Source organism: Oncorhynchus kisutch, linkage group LG30 (genome assembly GCF_002021735.2).
Source record: "Oncorhynchus kisutch isolate 150728-3 linkage group LG30, Okis_V2, whole genome shotgun sequence".
NCBI lineage: Eukaryota > Metazoa > Chordata > Actinopteri > Salmoniformes > Salmonidae > Oncorhynchus > Oncorhynchus kisutch.
The window spans coordinates 7504886-7523085 of record NC_034203.2 but is presented as its reverse complement, the minus strand read 5'-3'; the positions used below and the strand labels follow the sequence as shown (position 1 = coordinate 7523085).

The 18200-nt window shown below is 41.1% G+C and overlaps 1 protein-coding gene across 1 annotated transcript in view; it reads right to left on the bottom strand.

Moving 5' to 3' along the window:
- Positions 1 to 15083, bottom strand: part of LOC109875388 (low-density lipoprotein receptor-related protein 8) — a 166269-nt gene extending 151186 nt beyond the window's left edge. Inside the window, exons 1-2 of the mRNA XM_031810710.1 lie at positions 14965 to 15083; positions 13904 to 14026 (exon numbers count right to left, since the gene is read on the bottom strand). Coding sequence (XP_031666570.1) covers positions 13904 to 14026; positions 14965 to 15031 — 190 coding nt within the window. The 5' untranslated portion in view covers positions 15032 to 15083. The remainder of the gene's footprint in view (positions 1 to 13903; positions 14027 to 14964) is intronic.
- Positions 15084 to 18200: the final 3117 nt, after the last annotated feature.

The window sequence follows — 18200 nt, the reverse complement described above, 5'->3', positions numbered from 1 at the left end:
CTGACACGGACAATGGAGAGCCTCCCTCTCCTGGTGTCGATATCAAAACATGTTATATTCATGAGTAGCCTATTGTTGTTGGAATAGGCCTAGATATGGTATAATCTGCCATCTGGATGACAACCCAATAAAAGAAAGGGAAAAGAGTGCGGCCAGCGCGATTTTCAAGGGACGCTTTAAAAGAATACATGGGAGAGACAAACTCAGCGTTCCATATGGAACCCTATTCCCTTTATAGTGGGCCCAGGACAGAAGTAGTGCACTACAAAAGGAATAGGGTATCATTTGGGACGCATCCTGGGAGATATTGCTATATTAGGCACCATGTCAGGGTTGGCACAAATATGACTTCAAGAACGCTATACAGGATTCCTTTGTGCGATCCACAGTGCTGTCCACTTGTTAGAAGATGAGAAGAGTGTCTCTGCATTATAAAATTCTGTTTGGCCGAGAATGGAATAACTAAGTTACGTAACAACAGAGCATATCACAATGGTGTTGTGGTATTGCATATTAACTCAATTGATTGTTTGAATGTTTTCATAATTTTTCATAAGCAGAAAAATAAGCTGTGAGTGCAAAATGTGCCCCTAATGCCAGTGTGTGTGTGTGATTGGGGCATGCGCACGTATGCCTGAGTGTGTGAGATTATGCATGCAAGTGTGTGTGTCAGTGTGTGAGGGTTTGTGAGGGGGGCCAGTCAGTGGGGTCTATGGAGCTAGGATGAGAGTTGGAGGGCATGGGATTAAGAGAGAGTGGGGTGTGCTTAGGGGGAGGACTGGTGGGGGATGGAGTAGCAAGAGGAGGATGGTGTAGTGGTGGAGAAGATGGTGGGGGATGGAGACCAGGAACAGTGACAGACTAGCATCAGTACCACCATCAGATGGTTGGTTTGAGAACGCACCTGTCTGTCTACCCAAGGGAATGGCCATATTCCTAAGAAATGCAATGCCTTATTCAAGCCAAAGGAACACAGAACAGATTCCTTCACAGTTTTCATAGCATTTGACTCAATCTCCAACATACACACACAGCACTTTATACAGTATAAATGCACAATGCTGGACACGCACACACACACATTTTTCAAACATGATTCTACAGTGTATTGTGAAATGTGTACTGACCTGACTAGGGCATAGTGTGAGACGCAGCACAGTAGTTCTTTAACCAGAACATTAGTAAGAATCACTCCAAATAATAGGGCAGTAGTTTCTGGAATGGCTTTGCTCTCTGAAACATCTCAATTCTCCCCATTCTCTCCTTCTGCACAAAATAGGTTGGAAACTACGGGATGTAACAATTCACCTATAAAGATCGGTCCACGGTCCAAATGTTTAAGACAAGAGTGCATCAGTCCACAAGACGCCAAACCAATCCAAATCTAGCATGCATGTCAGAAAATCGATTCAAACATTGCGAATCGCCTGTTCACTAAAGTGTTTATTTTTTTCATATGACTTTTTCTCTTCCTTCCGAAAAGACATATTTTGTGATAACTGATGCTTCCTCTCCTTCAGTGTCGATCTAAGCACGTAACTGCGTTGACAGTCATTGATCTACAAGTCATTTTGCATGCTGAACAACCCCATGCTACAGTAGTAGCCGAGACAAACTGCGCAGCAAGCGCTGACCAAAAATAGGTATATTCCTGATCTTGCATATCTGCACGTTCAGCATTCAAATGCTTGTAAAATGGCTTAAGGCAATATTAGGCTTTACTAGTTTAGTGTCAACCAATGTAATTTGCTACGTTATTGTTATCCAATGCGCTGTTGAAAATGGTGTTTTACCGGAGTTAAAGCAAGCTATTATATTCACAATATGACCAAAAGTATGTTGAAACCTGCTTGTTCAAAGTCTCATTCCAAAGTCATGGGCATTAATATGAAGTTGGCCCCCCGTTGTTGCTATAACAGCTTCCACTCTTCTGGGAAGGCTTTCCACTAGATGTTGGAACATTGCTGCAGGAACTTGCTTCCATTCAGCCACAAGACCATTAGTGAGGTCCAGCACTGATGTTGGGCGATTGGGCCTGGATCGCAGTCTGCGTTCCAATTCATCCCAAAGGACTTCGATGGAGTTGAGGTCAGGGCTTATGTGCAGGCCAGTAAAGTTCCTCCACACCGATCTCGACAAACCATTTCTGTATGGACCTCACTTTGTGCACGGGGGCATTGTCATGCTGAAACAGGAAAAGGCCTTCCCCAAACTGTTGCTACAAAGTTGGAAGCACAGAATCGTCTAGAATGTAATTGTATGCTGTAGAGCTAAGATATCCCTTCACTGGAACTAAGGGGCCTATTTTTTTTATTTAACCTTTATTTAACCAGGAAGGGCTCGAACCATGAGAAACAGCCCCGAAACATTATTCTTCCTCCACCAAACAGTTGGCACTTTGCATTTGGACCATTAGCCTTTTCCCAGATTCGTCCGTCTGACTGCCAGATGGTGAAATGTGTTTCCACTGCTCCAGAGTCCAAAGGCGGCAAGCTTTACACCACTACAGCCGACGCTTGGCATTGCGCATGGTGATCTTAGGCTTGTGTGCGGCTGCTCAGCCATGGAAACCCATTCCATGAAAGCATTCCAGGTGAAGCTGGTTGAGTGAACGCCAAGAGTATGCAAAGCTGTCATCAAGGCAAAGGGTGGCTATTTGACAAATCTCAAATTTATTTTGATTTGTTTAACACTTTATTGGTTACTACATGATTCCATAAGTGTTATTTCATAGTTTTAATGTCTTCACTATTATTCTACAATGTAGAAAATAGTACAAATAAAGAAAAGCCCTTGAATGAGTAGGTGTTCTAAAACTTTTGACCGGAGTGTGTGTATATGTATATATATATATATATATATATATATATATATATATATATATATAGGTTGTTGTTTTTTTATGGCACACAAGACACCCGTCTGATTCACACTGATCTCAGTGAACTAATCCATTGCGGAGGCCGAGATTAATCCATTGCGGAGGCCGCAGGGATGGAACAGTCCAAGAAGAAGGGGAGTGTGGCTCTGGAGAGAGATGTGCACAGAATGCACTCTCTCCCGCCAATTTGTGCTCAGTCATTATTTCATAACTTCATCGTGGGAATTGTTTGCATTTGTGTCTATCAATTCCCCATTAAATACTGTATATCAACAGTAGTACTTTTACCATTAATTCCTATAATTTGTCATCTACAATGTTTGCTTGGTTACGGTAATTTCTGTTCAATCAATATATTATTTTTCCAGTCTTTTACCTTACCCATTGTCAGAGTGGACATGTTGTTTGCAGAGTAAACAACTAATCCTACACGTGAGAAACGAGAAACACGTTTTTGTTTATTTCATTCCATTTACAAGTTTTGTCAATTTTGTCATTGTCTTTTGTTTGGAGTGCTCCTATCAATGTTTAGTAAGGACGCGGACCTGATTACACATAGTAGTAGGCCCATAGGCTACCTGGCCTGCACGCAAATTTAGGAATATAAACGTGCCGATTTGGAGATCTGAAAGTATTTCTGACTGGCTGAAAGCATCACCGCTAATGAGCTGTAGAGCTTCTCAAAGTAATGTTTTCTTCACCTCAAACAGCAAGAAAGCATAGTTTTTACATCCATTGAGGATGACAATAGTTCCTCAAAATATTTAACAAATCTTTCCAGGTCTCTCCCTTTCAATAACCACTCAGCGTGAAATGGAAAAAAATGTAATGCTCTGATCCAGTGGAAACGTCCTAAAATACCTGATGACCTGTTATCCCTTGCACAAATAGCATACAGCTGTGTCTGTCCTGAGCTCACTGGTGCAGAAAACTCGAGGGCCCAGAATATTTTATCCAATGTTGCAAGTTTGCTGGCCGAGCTTTAGCCGGACCTAAGAGAATAAAATGTTTACAGTTTGTTACAGACTGGCCATGCGTAGCCAATGTGATTCATAGGATATTTATTTTAATCAGGATATTTTCTATCTGCAGATGGCAATGTTTTTGTTTTGTTGGCTTTATGTACACTATTTTTACATAGATTGTAATGGCAATAGAAGCAACTTTTTAGGTTTGATTCATTTTCATTTATTTTTAGATTGAATTTTGATTAACCACATGACAATTAGTTTGCGATACGAAGTTGTAATAAATTAAATTAAACTGTTAATGAAAATGTGCATATGAAAACCAGATCAGATCAGATCAGTAGAAATGGTAAGATAAATTGGCATTCCCCATGAAAAAGGTTGCCGACTCCTCGTGTAGCCTATTACTGATCCTTTCAGGAGAGTGGTTGGGTCAGGTTAAGTTTTTTAAATTCTGGTTATCTTGATATCTGGCTCGCTCTTGAGTCATTTGTGTCTTATTTAATCAAACAGTGTGCTTAAAGAATCAAACTAGCTCAATGCATATGGATAATTTGATTAAAACAAAGGGTGTGTCTATATATGGCAAAATACACGTTTAAAAAATGTAGACCAATCGATTGGTCAAAAGAACAGATGACTTTTGGACAACCAAGAATTGTTGTGACGGACAGCACGATAACAAATGTTCGTAAAACCGAAACTAGCATCGATTTGCACTTTTCGCACCAAAGTATGTTGAGCTCGAGGAGACCTGAGCGGTATGACGACTGCGTGGTCCCAATGGTGTTTAAACTTGCATACCATTGTTTGTACAGATGAACGTGGTACCTTCAGGCATTTGGAAATTGCTCCCAAAGATGAACTAGACTTGGAGGTCTACAATTTTTTGGGGCTTAATTCTTTTGATTGTCCCATGATGTCAAGCAAAGAAGCACTGAGTTTGAAGGTAGGCCTTCAAAATACATCAACAGGTACACCACCAATTGACTCAAAAGATGTCAATTCGCCTATTATCAGAAGCTTCTAAAGCCATGACATTATTTTCTGGAATTTTCCAAGCTGTTTAAAGGCACAGTCAACTTAGTGTATGTAAATGTCTGACCCACTGGAATTGTGATACAGTGAATTATAAGTGAAATAATCTGTCTGCAAACAATTGTTGGAGAAATTACTTGTGTCATGCACTAACCGATTTGCCAAAACTATAGTTTGCTAACAAGAAATCTGTGGAGTGGTTGAAAAACAAATGTTAATGACTCCAACATAAGTGTATGTAAACTTCTGACTTCAACTGTATCTACACTGAACAAAAATATAAACGCAACATGTCAAGTGTTGGTCCCATGTTTCATGAGCTGAAAGAAAAGATCATAGAAATGTTCCATATGCACAAAAAGCTTATTTCTCTCAAATGTTGTTTAAATTGGTTTACATCCCTGTTGGTGAGCATTTCTCCTTTGCCAAGATAATCCATCCATTTGAAAAGGTGTGGCATATCAAGAAGCTGATTAAACAGCATGATAATTATACAGATGCACCTTGTGCTGGGGACAATACAAGGTCACTCTAAAATGTGCAGGTTTGTCACACAACACAATGCCACAGATGTCTCAAGTTTTGAGGGAGCGTGCAATAGGCATGCTGACTGCAGGAATGTCCACCAGAGCTGTTGCCAGATAATTGAATGTTGCATTGAATGTTGCATTTATATTTTTGTTCAGTATAGATACGTATCGAATCATCTTGAAAGGGAAAGATGCACATCCCTATTGGAAACATTTATATTCCTCTGCCCCACATTACCCCTTTGTCATTACTTTCTTTACACCATACAGTAAACGCATCTTATGTTTAGACGTAAACACTTTCTACATACTAATGCATTTATCTCAATATCAACTCATTTCTGTGTTACAATTAAGTACCTTACTGTGATTTTTTCCATTACAATTTGCCCAAATAAATAAAAATAGCTTATTTTGCTAAGAGCGATTTCTCAAGCAAGAATTTTACTAGGACTGTCTGGGAGTAGTGTCTGAGTTGGGAGGGGAAAACTGAAAACTAGCTGTTATTGGCAGAGGTTTGGAACTCTAGTGTTATCGGTGCCCCAAGTCTGGAACCAACAGGACCCTGAACAGCTTCTACACCCAAGCCATTATTTAAATTAACGAGTAGCTACACGGACTATCTGCATTGAACCTTTTCGCACTAACTATTTTGACTCACATTTGCTGCTGTTACTGTTTATTATCGATCCCGTTGCCCAGTCACTTTATCACTACCTATATGTAAACATCTACCTCAATTACCTCGTACCCATGCACAGCAACTCGGTACTGGTACCCTGTGTATATAGCCAAGTTATCGTTACTCATTGTGTATTTAATCCCTGTGTTATTATTTTTCTATCACTTCTATTTTTTCGCTCTCTCTGCATTGTTGTGAAGGGCCCATAAGTAAGTGTTTCACTGTTAGTCTACACCTGTTGTTTACGAAGCAAGTGACAAATACAACTTCCAGAAGTATTTGCAAAGCGGGCATTTCCAAAATGCAACCCACCCAAACGTAACATTCCGTTGTACAGCAGGATTCAAGTCAATTACATGTCAGTCCAGTCAACTCAGGAAGTAAACAGAAATGTCAATGTTCCTCTATGAGAAAAATGTGGTTTACTTCCTGAATTGACAGAACTGAAAAGGAATTGAAGCCACCAGCCCTGTTGGACAGTAAAGAAGGAGAAAATGGGTCCCCCAGACCGATGCCCTTAATCTTTAATAGAAAATAACAAAGAACAAAAAAAACGATAACAAAAATGTCCCACACAGTATCGCGGGTGTGGAACAGTGACACATTAATCTTTTAGGGAGACGAAGAGAGAAGCTCCAAATGACCTGTTTTCACTGAGGCCTGAGGACTCAACCTGCTGGTGTCACTGTCAGAGACGAGGGGGCAAGGATACCAAGCGGCCTCCGGAGACTGGCTTTATCGCCACAATAGATCTAAATGCTCTACAAAGTGTGTGTGTGTGTGGGTCAATGGAAGCTGCTGAGGGGAGAAGGGCTCATAATAATGGCCAGAATGGAGCGGATGGAATCCATTCCAGCCATTATACTCTATTCCAGCCATTAAACTCTATTCCAGCCATTATACTCTATTCCAGCCATTATACTCTATTCCAGCCATTATTATGAGCCATCCTCCCCTCAGCAGCCACCACTGGTATGCGTGTGTCCATCTGTGTAAGTAAAGGCGTCCACATGCTTCCCGTCCGAATCAATTCGGAAACCGTTTGTGACGTTTTTTTGTTTGTTTTGGTCTTCGGCAAGGGTTTTTTCAGCTGTTCATGCACACTACAAGTGGAGGCTTCTAGATTAACTCTACACCCCTTCGTCTCCCCTTGGCCATTGGTCAACAGTAGGGATTTTCCAATTAAGTGTTTGTTGTCATTCAACGATTGATGACTCGTTTTCATGCACATTTTTTTAAACTTGAGAAATAGATGTAAAACTGCACAACTAAGATCTCGGCAAAAACGTCCAAATTAATGAAAGATTTATTGAATTATTTTAGATTCATTGGGACGATTTGGAGGAAGTGTATCCTGGACAAACAGTACTCTTGCTGCTTTTTCTCATTTTTCAAGCAAAGGTCTTTTAAGGCAGCACGCAAGCACGCCAAACCGAAAGCATGCAGAAGCCTTAAGACAGACACAAAGGAGAGAGAAGAGCGAAAGATAGTGAAAATGTGTGTGTGTGTGTGCGCGTACGTGTTCGTAAGAGAGGGAGACAGAGAGAGTTGTGCACAGAGTGGGTACCAGTAGGAATTTCTCTTGAGCCACAATTAACCCAGAGAGACAAAAGAGAAACGCATGCCAAGAGTACAACCAATGTTTTTGTTTGTGCTCCTCCTGAAAATATAGGACACGGGCTGGGTACACAAAGAGCAAGGGGATTGAAATTCTATTATTTTTTTCTGAGGGAGTCTGACAGGATTCTGGATAACTATCAAAGCTCTGTAGGCTCTCATAGGCTGCTATATACTATCTGTCAGCTGGTTTCTCTATGTGGGTGGGAAGAGATGGGAAGATGTGCTGTCCAATCATCGTTCATGCCTCCACCACAAATTGCCCCTGAGGCCTGAGAACCAAACATAGCACCACTGCCCTAAATGAAAAATAGCCAGGAACTCTCGACAGAAGGAGTTAAATCACCTGCACACAAATCGGGACCATCATGCCAAATAGTGTCCACCTGACAAAAAAAAGTGTCCCCACCCCCCGCGTAACAAGGGGATTCGATGAGCTCTAGCTTCTGTTGCTAGGGCAGTTTCTAGAACAGGCAAAATTCTGACCGGCCTACGTAATGAACCAAAGCGCCCGTTGCTTGCCTCTGTAGCGGTCGTGGAGGACGGAGGACGCGGAGGACAGTTCTAGTTTTATTTCACCTCATAAGCGCTCGCTCGGTCAGCGCAAATTTACTAACTTAAAATCGCTCTCCAAAGACAGTGTTTTGAGGGTGACTACCTGCTTGCTACCTACTGCTTCAGAAGACTGAAAAGACTGGATAGACAAAACTTTCTTTACCACATGTCGCTAGTACCAGTCAAAAGTTTGGACACACCAACTCATTCAAGGGTTTTTCTTTATTTTTACTATGTTCTACATTGTAGAATAATAGTGAAAACATCAAAACTATGAAATACCACATATGGAATCATGTAGTAACCAAAACAGTGTTAAACAAATCTAAATATATTTTACATTCTTCAAAGTAGCCACCCTTTGCCTTGGTGACAGCTTGCACTGTGCAAAGCTGTCATCAAGGCAAAGGGTGGCTACTTTGAAGAATATCAAATAGAAAATACATTTTGATTTGTTTAACACTTTTTTGGTTACTACATAATTCCATGTGTCATTTCATAGTTTTGATGTCTTCACTGTTATTCTACAATATAGAAAATAGTAGAAATAAAGAAAAACCCTTAAATAAGTAGGTGTGTCCAAATTTTTGACTGGTACTCTGTCATTATATAAGAAAATATCGTTAAATAAGAATAAATATTGACATTGCTAGCTACTCAGCCTGCCTAGTCAGCTAGCTAGCCAGAAAGTTATATTTAGCTAACGTTAGCTAGCTAGCTAACTGTTATTGTTCCTTTCTGTTTGTATGTAGCTTGCACTTTAATGGCATCCCTCGAGGAGTTTTCCTTTTATTTTCTAACCAGCCAAAAGTACTATGAAGGTACCAGTGATCTCGACAAGAGGCGCAACATTCGTATGGGGGCAGAGAAATTCACAATTCAGGGAAACGTTAAGTAGTTAACTATTATTAGATCACTGGAAGGATTTAGTGTACAGCCATTTTTCAATACTTAGCCATCTACATGTTGCTAGCTATACATTTAGTTACAGTATATGTCTATGTCATATTGAGGTATCTAGCTATACGTTAACCCAGATCAAACAAATGGATTAAGCAATAGTAAGCAATTATGGTCACACCAACTGCCCTTAACTAGTTGTCACACACACACACACACACAGAGACAGAGAGAGACAGAGAGAAACAGAGAGAGAAACAGAGACAGAGACAGAGAGAGAGAGAGAAACAGACTGACAGAGAACAAAAGTAAGTGAGAAAGAGGATACAAGTGAGAGACAGAGAGAAAGAGAGAGAGAGAAACAGAGAAAAACAGAAAAACAGAGAGAAAGACAGGGTGGAGATGTACGTAAACTTTAGTATTTCAACAACCAATGTCTTCCAACTTGTTAGGCACATGTACAATTGAAGTCGGACGTTACCATTCACTTAGGTTGGAGTCATTAAAACTTGTTTTTCAACCACTCCACAAACTTCTTGTTAACAAACTATAGTTTTGGCAAGTCGGTTAGGACATGTACTTTGTGCATGACACAAGTAATTTTTCCAACAATTGTTTACTCCAAGTTGACTGTGCCTTTAAACAGCTTGGAAAATTCCTGAAAATTACGTCATGGCTTTAGAAGCTTCTGATAGGCTAATTGACATCATTTGAGTCAACTGTAGGTGTACCTGTGGATGTATTTCAAGGGCTACCTTCAAACTCATTGCCTCTTTGCTTGACATCATGGGAAAATCAGAAGAAATCAGCCAAGACCTCAGAAAAAAATTGTGGACCACAAGTCTGGTTCATCCTTGGGAGCAATTTCCAAATGCCTGAAGGTACCACGTTCATCTGTACAAACAATAGTACGCAAGTATAAACACCATGGGACCACGCAGCCGTCATACCGCTCAGGAAGGAGACACATTCTGTCTCCTAGAGATGCACGTACTTTGGTGCGAAAAGTGCAAATCAATCCCAGAACAACAGTAAAGGCCCTTGTGAAGATCCTGGAGGAAACCAGTACAAAAGTATCTTTATCCACAGTAAAACGAGTCCTATATAGACATAACCTGAAAGGCCGCTCAGCAAGCAATAAGCCGCTTCTCCAAAACCGCCATAAAAAAGCCAGACTACGGTTTGCAACTGATGATTGGGACAAAGATCAGACTTTTTTGGAGAAATGTCCTCTGGTCTGATGAAACAAAAATATAACTGTTTGGCCATAATGACCATCATTATGTTTGGAGAAAAAAGGGGGAGGCTTGCAAGCCGAAGAACACCATCCCAACCATGAAGCATGGGGGTGGCAGCATCATGTTGTAGGGGTGCTTTGCTGCAGGAGGGATTGGTGCACTTCACAAAATAGATGGCTTCATGAGAAAGGAAAATTATGTGGATATATTGAAGCAACATCTCAAGACATCAGTCAAGTTAAAGTTAAAGCTTGGTCACAAATGGGTCTTCCAAATGGACAATGACCCCAAGCATACTTCAAACGTTGTGGGAAAATGGCTTAACAACAACAAAGTCAAGGTATTGGAGTGGCCATCACAAAGCCCTAACCTCAATCCTATAGATGATTTGTGGGCAGAAATGAATAAGCATGTGCGAGCAAGCAGGCCTACAAACCTGACTCAGTTACACCAGCTCTGTCAGGAGGAATGGGCCAAAATTCACCCAACTTATTGTGGGAAGGTTGTAGAAGGCTACCCAAAACGTTTGATCCAAGTTAAACAATTTAAAAGCAATAGATTTGTGTAAATGATATGACAGAGGTGTCCCGGAGCCCATTACACAGCAGAGTGGGGTCATCACCATATTGTTACACCTACCTGAGCCCCATCAGATCAAACACTGAAAAAATAGAGTAGGGGGTTAAGGGACTTCATTTAAAAAACGAAAAAACTCACAGCCTATACCTTGACGTGGTGAGGTATAGGCAACTTTGACAACTTAACCAGGACCATGATATTGAAAATGAAGTAGCCTTTGTGTTTGCTTTTTCATCCAGCCACCTATTTTCCCTTTACTCTGCTTTTGATCTCCAGGGGTTCTGCCATGTTTCAAGACGGCGAGGAGACAAGACGATGACCAGCTTGAGCAAGCTTCAAGCCCCTCTTTCGAGACTGGCTGCCTGTCGATTACAAGTGACAGGAAGCAGTAGCACCTCCTGTCTCTTGATTCTGTCTCTTCCATCATCCTTCAACTCTTTCTCCTCTCACTCCAGACGAAATTCTGCATCTAGTGACATCTGATTGCAGAACAATCTGCCCACTCATCCCATCCCTTCTCCATTTCTGGAGACCTCATCCCATCCCTTCTCCATCTCTGGAGACCTCCTCCCATTCCTTACCGCACTCATCAACCCCTCTGGTGTAAAAAATTACAGACAGATATCCTTTCTTTTTTGACTGCCATTTACATTATTGCATGTCTAATCGAACACTTAAATCAATCAATACCTGATCTACCTGTAACCTGTGTGTTTGCTTGTTTTCATCTCGGTCCCCTTCTCTTAACCCCCTAGAGTCGATTGACGCACCTGTTTCACAAGGCTGTTCACTGTTTCACAAGCTGTTCACTGTTTCACAAGTTGTTCACAGTTGTAAATTGTAACATAGCCCTTGATGGTAATTTGTTAGTTTAACATTATTCATTTTTGGCCTAGGACAGACAGTAGGTACATATATATTCAACCACAAGGGTGTACTAATGAGCCATGCGAGATATATAGATTTTTTTTTTTTATCATAATAGAGTTTCAGTGTAGACAAGACAAGCTCAAAATAAAAACATGCCAGCCAGACAAGCCAGAGTATGAATCAAATCGATGTGCATATGAATGGAGTGGAAATTAGCTGACTTTGTGATCTGTAAGGTAAGCAATATTAACGTGTCAAGCGAATAGACGTTTCCTTCGCTATTTCCGAAACATAGCCACTTTTAAGACATAGATTTCAGGTTGATGACATGTTAACAAGGTACCCAAAAGTAGTTTTCATCTTATTAGCTCAACAAAAATTGTTTAAGCAGCTAAATTGTCACAGAAATCTGATTTGTTTACAGAGCGGGGATTTAAAAAAATGTTTGTGGCTGTAATGATCTCCAAAATTCTACGCATTAGGTCATCACACACCGCTGATATAGCAACGGACGCTAATACGGACGCTAATAGAATATCGATTCCCATTGTGATGCAGGGAGGACACTTTTCTGGGAGGTGGACACTGTTTGGCATGACAGGCCCCTCGAGAGTCCCAACTCAGGTGTGATGTCGCACCGGTCCCCTCTGTGTGTTATTCCCCCAACTGTATGCCATGGGTCCCTCCCTATCCACCTGTTCTTTCAAACAATAAGGGGAATGGTTTACATGCAAGGCACTAGCCACCCGATTCAACATAGCTACTGTGGAGAGTAGAATTAACGTTACTTGTTTTTAACATCATCTGACATAGGCATACATTTCTTTGGTGATAGAAAGAGACCAAACCACCATAGTCTAAAAAATAGCGTGGAATAAGGAGCCCCTTCAAAGCCTTCAGAGAAGGCCAAAGGATTTATAAATAAATGTCAAATAAAATGTTGTTTTAATTTCTATTTCATCTTTACAATCAATTGTATGATCTTCTGATTTCATCGCTTCAGTTTGTGTTGGAAAGACAAGGGTTAATACTGATTTATATCCAATCAGGATTTATTTTCATTGGTGGTCTATGGTTAGAAGAATCTAGCTCAGCTAGCCATTGGCTAGGCCTTCAGAAGCTAGACAGAAGGCCTCTGCCATTAAACTCTATTAGAGCAGAATTTTGGAGTGACAGTGCAATGAACCAATCACTTGTAATTGGTGGGTCTGTTAAAAAATATTCTAATGGAAATGAAATGTCTATTGGTGCTTTCAAGACAACAGGGAACTCAAAAAATAAAAACGAGGTCAAAATCATGACATCAGTGATCTTGAGGTCGGAGCTCTAGAAAGAGGCCCGAGTTCCTGAGTTGGAAATCTGAGTTTGATGACAGTTCAAAAAAATAATCATCCCAGTCGGAGCTAGTTTTTGGCAGGATTCCCTGTTGTCTTGTTTGACCAAAACTGTCTCTCCTTCAGCGCTATGGAGTGCACAGGTATTACGGTCCCTGTCCTTTCAGCACCACAAGCCTGTCACCTTAGATGTGACACTTTTGCTGTCACTTTTGGTGATAGTGGTGTTGGCCTACCATAGGTTGTGTAAAAAGTGTGTTTGTTTGTTTTGCTGGTCCAATTATTTTATGCTGTGTGTCACATGTTGTGTCCATGCCTGTTCTATCTCTGTTTGTGCGGCAGCCCCAAAGCGCGGCCAGGCCTGTTTGATTCATTCATAATGTCAAAAAGCATTGTTCCTCCTTCACTATAACTAGAATGTTCCATCTACAGAAGATATGTTGGGCACATTAAATGATGCTATGTTTTCTTCTTGATTTTTGAGTTTGATACAAGGTATTGGAAGATTTTTGATCCCTCTGATGGTCCTATAGTCACAGTTCGCCACCGCCACCAAATGTGCCAAAAAGTCACTATTATTCTGAGTAGCCTAGTCATGGTCTGTTTCTCAAGTGTCCATGTGTGTTTTTTTTTTATTGAAAAGTTGCCTAAGTGTCACGTGTAGGCAATTTTAAGGCAATGTCAGACATTATTATGAATTGTTTTACTTACCACAGTTTTCCTCGTCGCTGTTGTCTGAGCAGTCGTCATCATCGTCGCACCTCCATATGGTCGGTATACACCTTTTGTTATTGCACTGAAACTGACCATCCTCACACTCTTCTGCCTCTGCTCCTGCAATGTTGGAAAAAAACATAAATAATACGCACACATCCCGCCATCCACCTAACACATGGGCTCAAACTGTAATTTGCTAATGAATGCCTATGATATGCCGCATATTCAGCCAGTCAGTCAGTATTGAAATAGGATTCCGTTATGAGCGTCACTTTGGGCTGTTGTTTTGCTACAATAGACACATAACCCACTTGGCAAACTGGTTGAATCAACGTTGTTTCCACGTAATTTCAACAAACAAAAAGAAATGTGATGACGTTGAATCAACGTGGAAAACTGATTGGGTTTGAAAAAAGTAATCAATGTAAGGGAATTTCGTTTTTTTTTCACACAACTTTTAACCTAAATGCAATGACATGGTAAATTTTTTGTTTGTTTATTTCACATTGATTTCACGTTAGTTGACATTGACAACTCAACCAAATGTAAATCGAAACTAGAAGTTGACCTGATGTCTTTGCCCATTGTTAGGACCGATTGTAAGGACCGATTCTGTCATTTATAATTATAGCATTTTAAAAGGGAGTGGGCGCACGTTAGGCCTAACCATCGTATCGTTACAATGAAACAAAGATTAATGTAGCCTAGGCTACTACCACCTATGTTGTAATTATATGGATGCTCTCACATCCAAGGAACACATGTCAACATTGCCAAGTAAACGCTGACGCACACATTTCCCATACATTTTCCCATAAATTTTCATAAAACATACAGTTTAAATTACCACAATTTGTATTGTGATATTTTCATTCAGTTTTCCACTAACAATGAGTGGTTCTCCCACATCGTTGCAACAGTAGGCTAGCGCATGAAATCATTCGCTATCATCCGGAGGAGACCGCGTTAGGCTGGATCCCTCTCCGTTTAGCTCATTACCGGCATACTTTCAACCGATTACCTTCATTTTAAGGATCGAAGCAAATAGGACAAACCTTTTGAGGAATGAAGTTTCAGGGCTAACAAATGAAAGAGCAGTAGTTTCCTTATATCCGTCCACATTTCTGGGAGGAGGTGATGGAGCTCATCCACAAACAAAGCCTGACCTAGTATCCGTTCCTCTAGCGATGCGACAGTGGTACTTCACCGAACTAAAACCTCTCTGGCAATTTGAATCAGTGACGATGGCGTGTATGGGCGGGAATTGTGCTCGTAAAAATAACCATAAAGCAGTCTTTTCAATTATGCTCAGTCCTACTGTCGAGTATAATAATTTTTTACAATGTTCTTCACCGAGTCAAAACATTGGCGGGAATTGCCGAAAATATTGAACTTTGTTTTACACGCGCCAGTAGGCAGAAAAAGATGAAGATGCATTGACCAAGAACTCATGAAAAAAACGTTATCAGGCTACAATAGCCTATTCTATTTGCAATAGATGAAAGCAATATATTTCCAAAGTTTTAAATTATTAACTTCACAGTGGACCTTCAGAACAAAGCTTTCACCTGAACAACAGGTCTAAGGTTGAATTAATATATTTTACTAATTGGAGTCCCCTGGAAAACACAGACCAAAATTAAGGTTCCTCCTACCACAATAATACACCATTTAAAAAAAAATCATTAATTGAATGTCAAATTTAATATGTTCTGAAAAATAATTGTATGTAGGCCAACACATAAATATTTAAGCGAGAGAAACACTTCCCTGGGGCACACACACGCACACACAGAGCGAGCGAGATATACACAATCACATCTACCCAGCCAGATTCTTTGGGGGGGCATGATAGGCAGTTAAGTGAGGTAGAGGAAGGTGCTAGGCAGAGGAAAATAGTTATACAAATAATACATGGGACTTGTTTAGCACTTTAAGGACCCAAAATCACTTTACAATTGTAGAAATAAAATAAAAAACAGGAGTCAAAATATAACATCAGACTAAACAAAAAACAAAGAGAGGGGTCGGCTCAAGAAAGGGAACGAGTGTGACGTACTGTATCTGTGTATGAGGAGGGTAGGATTTGGGTTTAGATGCAAACACGGTTTAGGGTAAGGGGCGAGATTGGGGGGGCTTTAGGACCCTGAAAGATGGTGAAGGACTCAGAGTCACAGATGGCTGAAAGGAGGGACTTCCAGAGCCTAGGAGCAACCCTGGTGAGGTCCCTGTCGCTGAAGCTTTGGAGCTTTGACCTGGGGATGTGGGTTGGTAGGGGAGAAGAAGGTCTGAGAGGTAAGGAGGGGCAAGGTGGTGAAGGGCTTTGTAGGTAAGAAGGAGGATATTGTAATCAATGTGTTGAGAGACAGAGACAGTGGTGTTCACGGAGAACATGGGCGACGTGCTGCCAAGACTTAGTGTGGTGAGCTGCAGAGTTTTGAACCATTTGGAGCAGTTTGAGTTGATGCCGGAGAGTAGTGAGTTGCATTAGTCAAGGCGGGAGGAGATCAATGTATGTATGAGGGTTTCAGCGGCAGAACGGGAGAGGGAGGGCCTGACTTTGGCAATGTTGCGGAGGTGGATGAATGAGGATTTGACCATCTGTCTTGTGGTGGTCAAAAGAGAGGGTGGTGTCTAGAATGACGCCAACGTTGCCTGTGTGGGGGAGGGAGACACAGTGGTGTCATCAATGGTGAGGGTCTTAGCTTTGTTGAGGGTGGACTTGATGCCGAGGAGTAGGAGTTCCATTGTATCACTGTTGAGGTTGAGGATGTTTTGCTGCATCCATGTATTTATCGCAGAGAGGCAGGATTCAATGTGGGTCAGAGGTGGGTTGAGGAGAGATTTGGTGCTGAGGTAGATCTGGGCGTCATCGGCATAGCAGTGGAAGTCAAGGTTGACGTGATAGAGGATCTGGCCAAGAGAGGGAGAATGATCGGCCAATGGTGAGTTTATTTTGGTGTCTTGTCCTTGAAAAACTGAAGGAAGGAGTGGAGGGAGTACAGAAGGTGTCGTAAATGAGGTTACAAAGGTTAAATGATTCTGCACCTGCAGGTGTTCAAAACACGTCTAGACCTGTTTACCAAAAACACTCAATTTGGGCATCTTTTAAAAAGGGTCTGCGAGTCCCTAAGTGACTTTGCTGTCCCCACCTGCGTGCATAGTTACAGAATCGATTCCCTTTTGACACGTCCATATCCTTTTAACAACCCTAGTCTTAGTAGACTATTCACCAAACAATTATGCAAAATAATATTCCTCGAATACAGCTAGGTAATGGCCACATATGAGTGAACAGCACTACTACTTCCCCTCATTACCCACCAAGAAAATGTTATTGGTCTTGCCCAACACAATAAGGTTGCTGCACTGTGGCAAAAAAGTGCAATAATCCGTATCTACAGAACAAACGATGCTGTCAGTCAAATCTAGGGCACGACCATTGCTGACAGCATAATACGTCATTTTAATGGAGATGAACTGAAGCGGAACTTATATTCTAGTGCTACAAAAAAAAAAAAATGAGTAGATTACAGAGCAGAGTGCTTGGCAAAGAAAAATACAATAACTGACTTCAAGACCTCCATGGAAACCTGTTCTCGCCCCAGTGAGCAGAAGCAGAAATTGGGGGCCTGAATATCACTGATTAGGGGTGTCTCATTCTCCACAGGGCTATGGGCAAGAGGCATCTCTTCCCTTGCCAGCTGAGAAATACTGGAGGACTGTACTCTAGACCTCTTGAAAGGTACATGCACATGATCTTCAATATTTTTGTATTTTTTTTAAGTCAGTTAAGAACAAATTCTTATTTACAATGACGGCCTACCCGGGCCAAACCCTAACACGGATGACGCTGGGCCAATTGTGTGCTGCCCTATGGGACTCCCAATCATGGCCAGTTGTGATACAACCTGGATTCTAACCAAGGTCTTTAGTGATGCCTCTGGCACTAAGATGCAGTGCCTTAGACCGCTGCGCCACTCGAGAGCCCAATATAAGGATAAGTGAATTATAATCATTCTCAGACAAAGATGATGTTACACTTGTTGTCACCGTCTGAGTAATTTAAGTGTTAAAAAAAAAAAAAAAATCACTGTTAGGTTTAAGGTGTAATGCTTAGTTATGTAATAGGCATGGGAACACCACAGGCAAAGTTTGGATGCAAAAATATGCAAATGTATACCTAAATATAAATAGTCTCAAACCTGTAACCCCACTCATAGAACAGAACTGCTGGCCACAGCACAACCAAGGATGAAAGATGGCACAATGTTGTGAAATCACTTGGAAT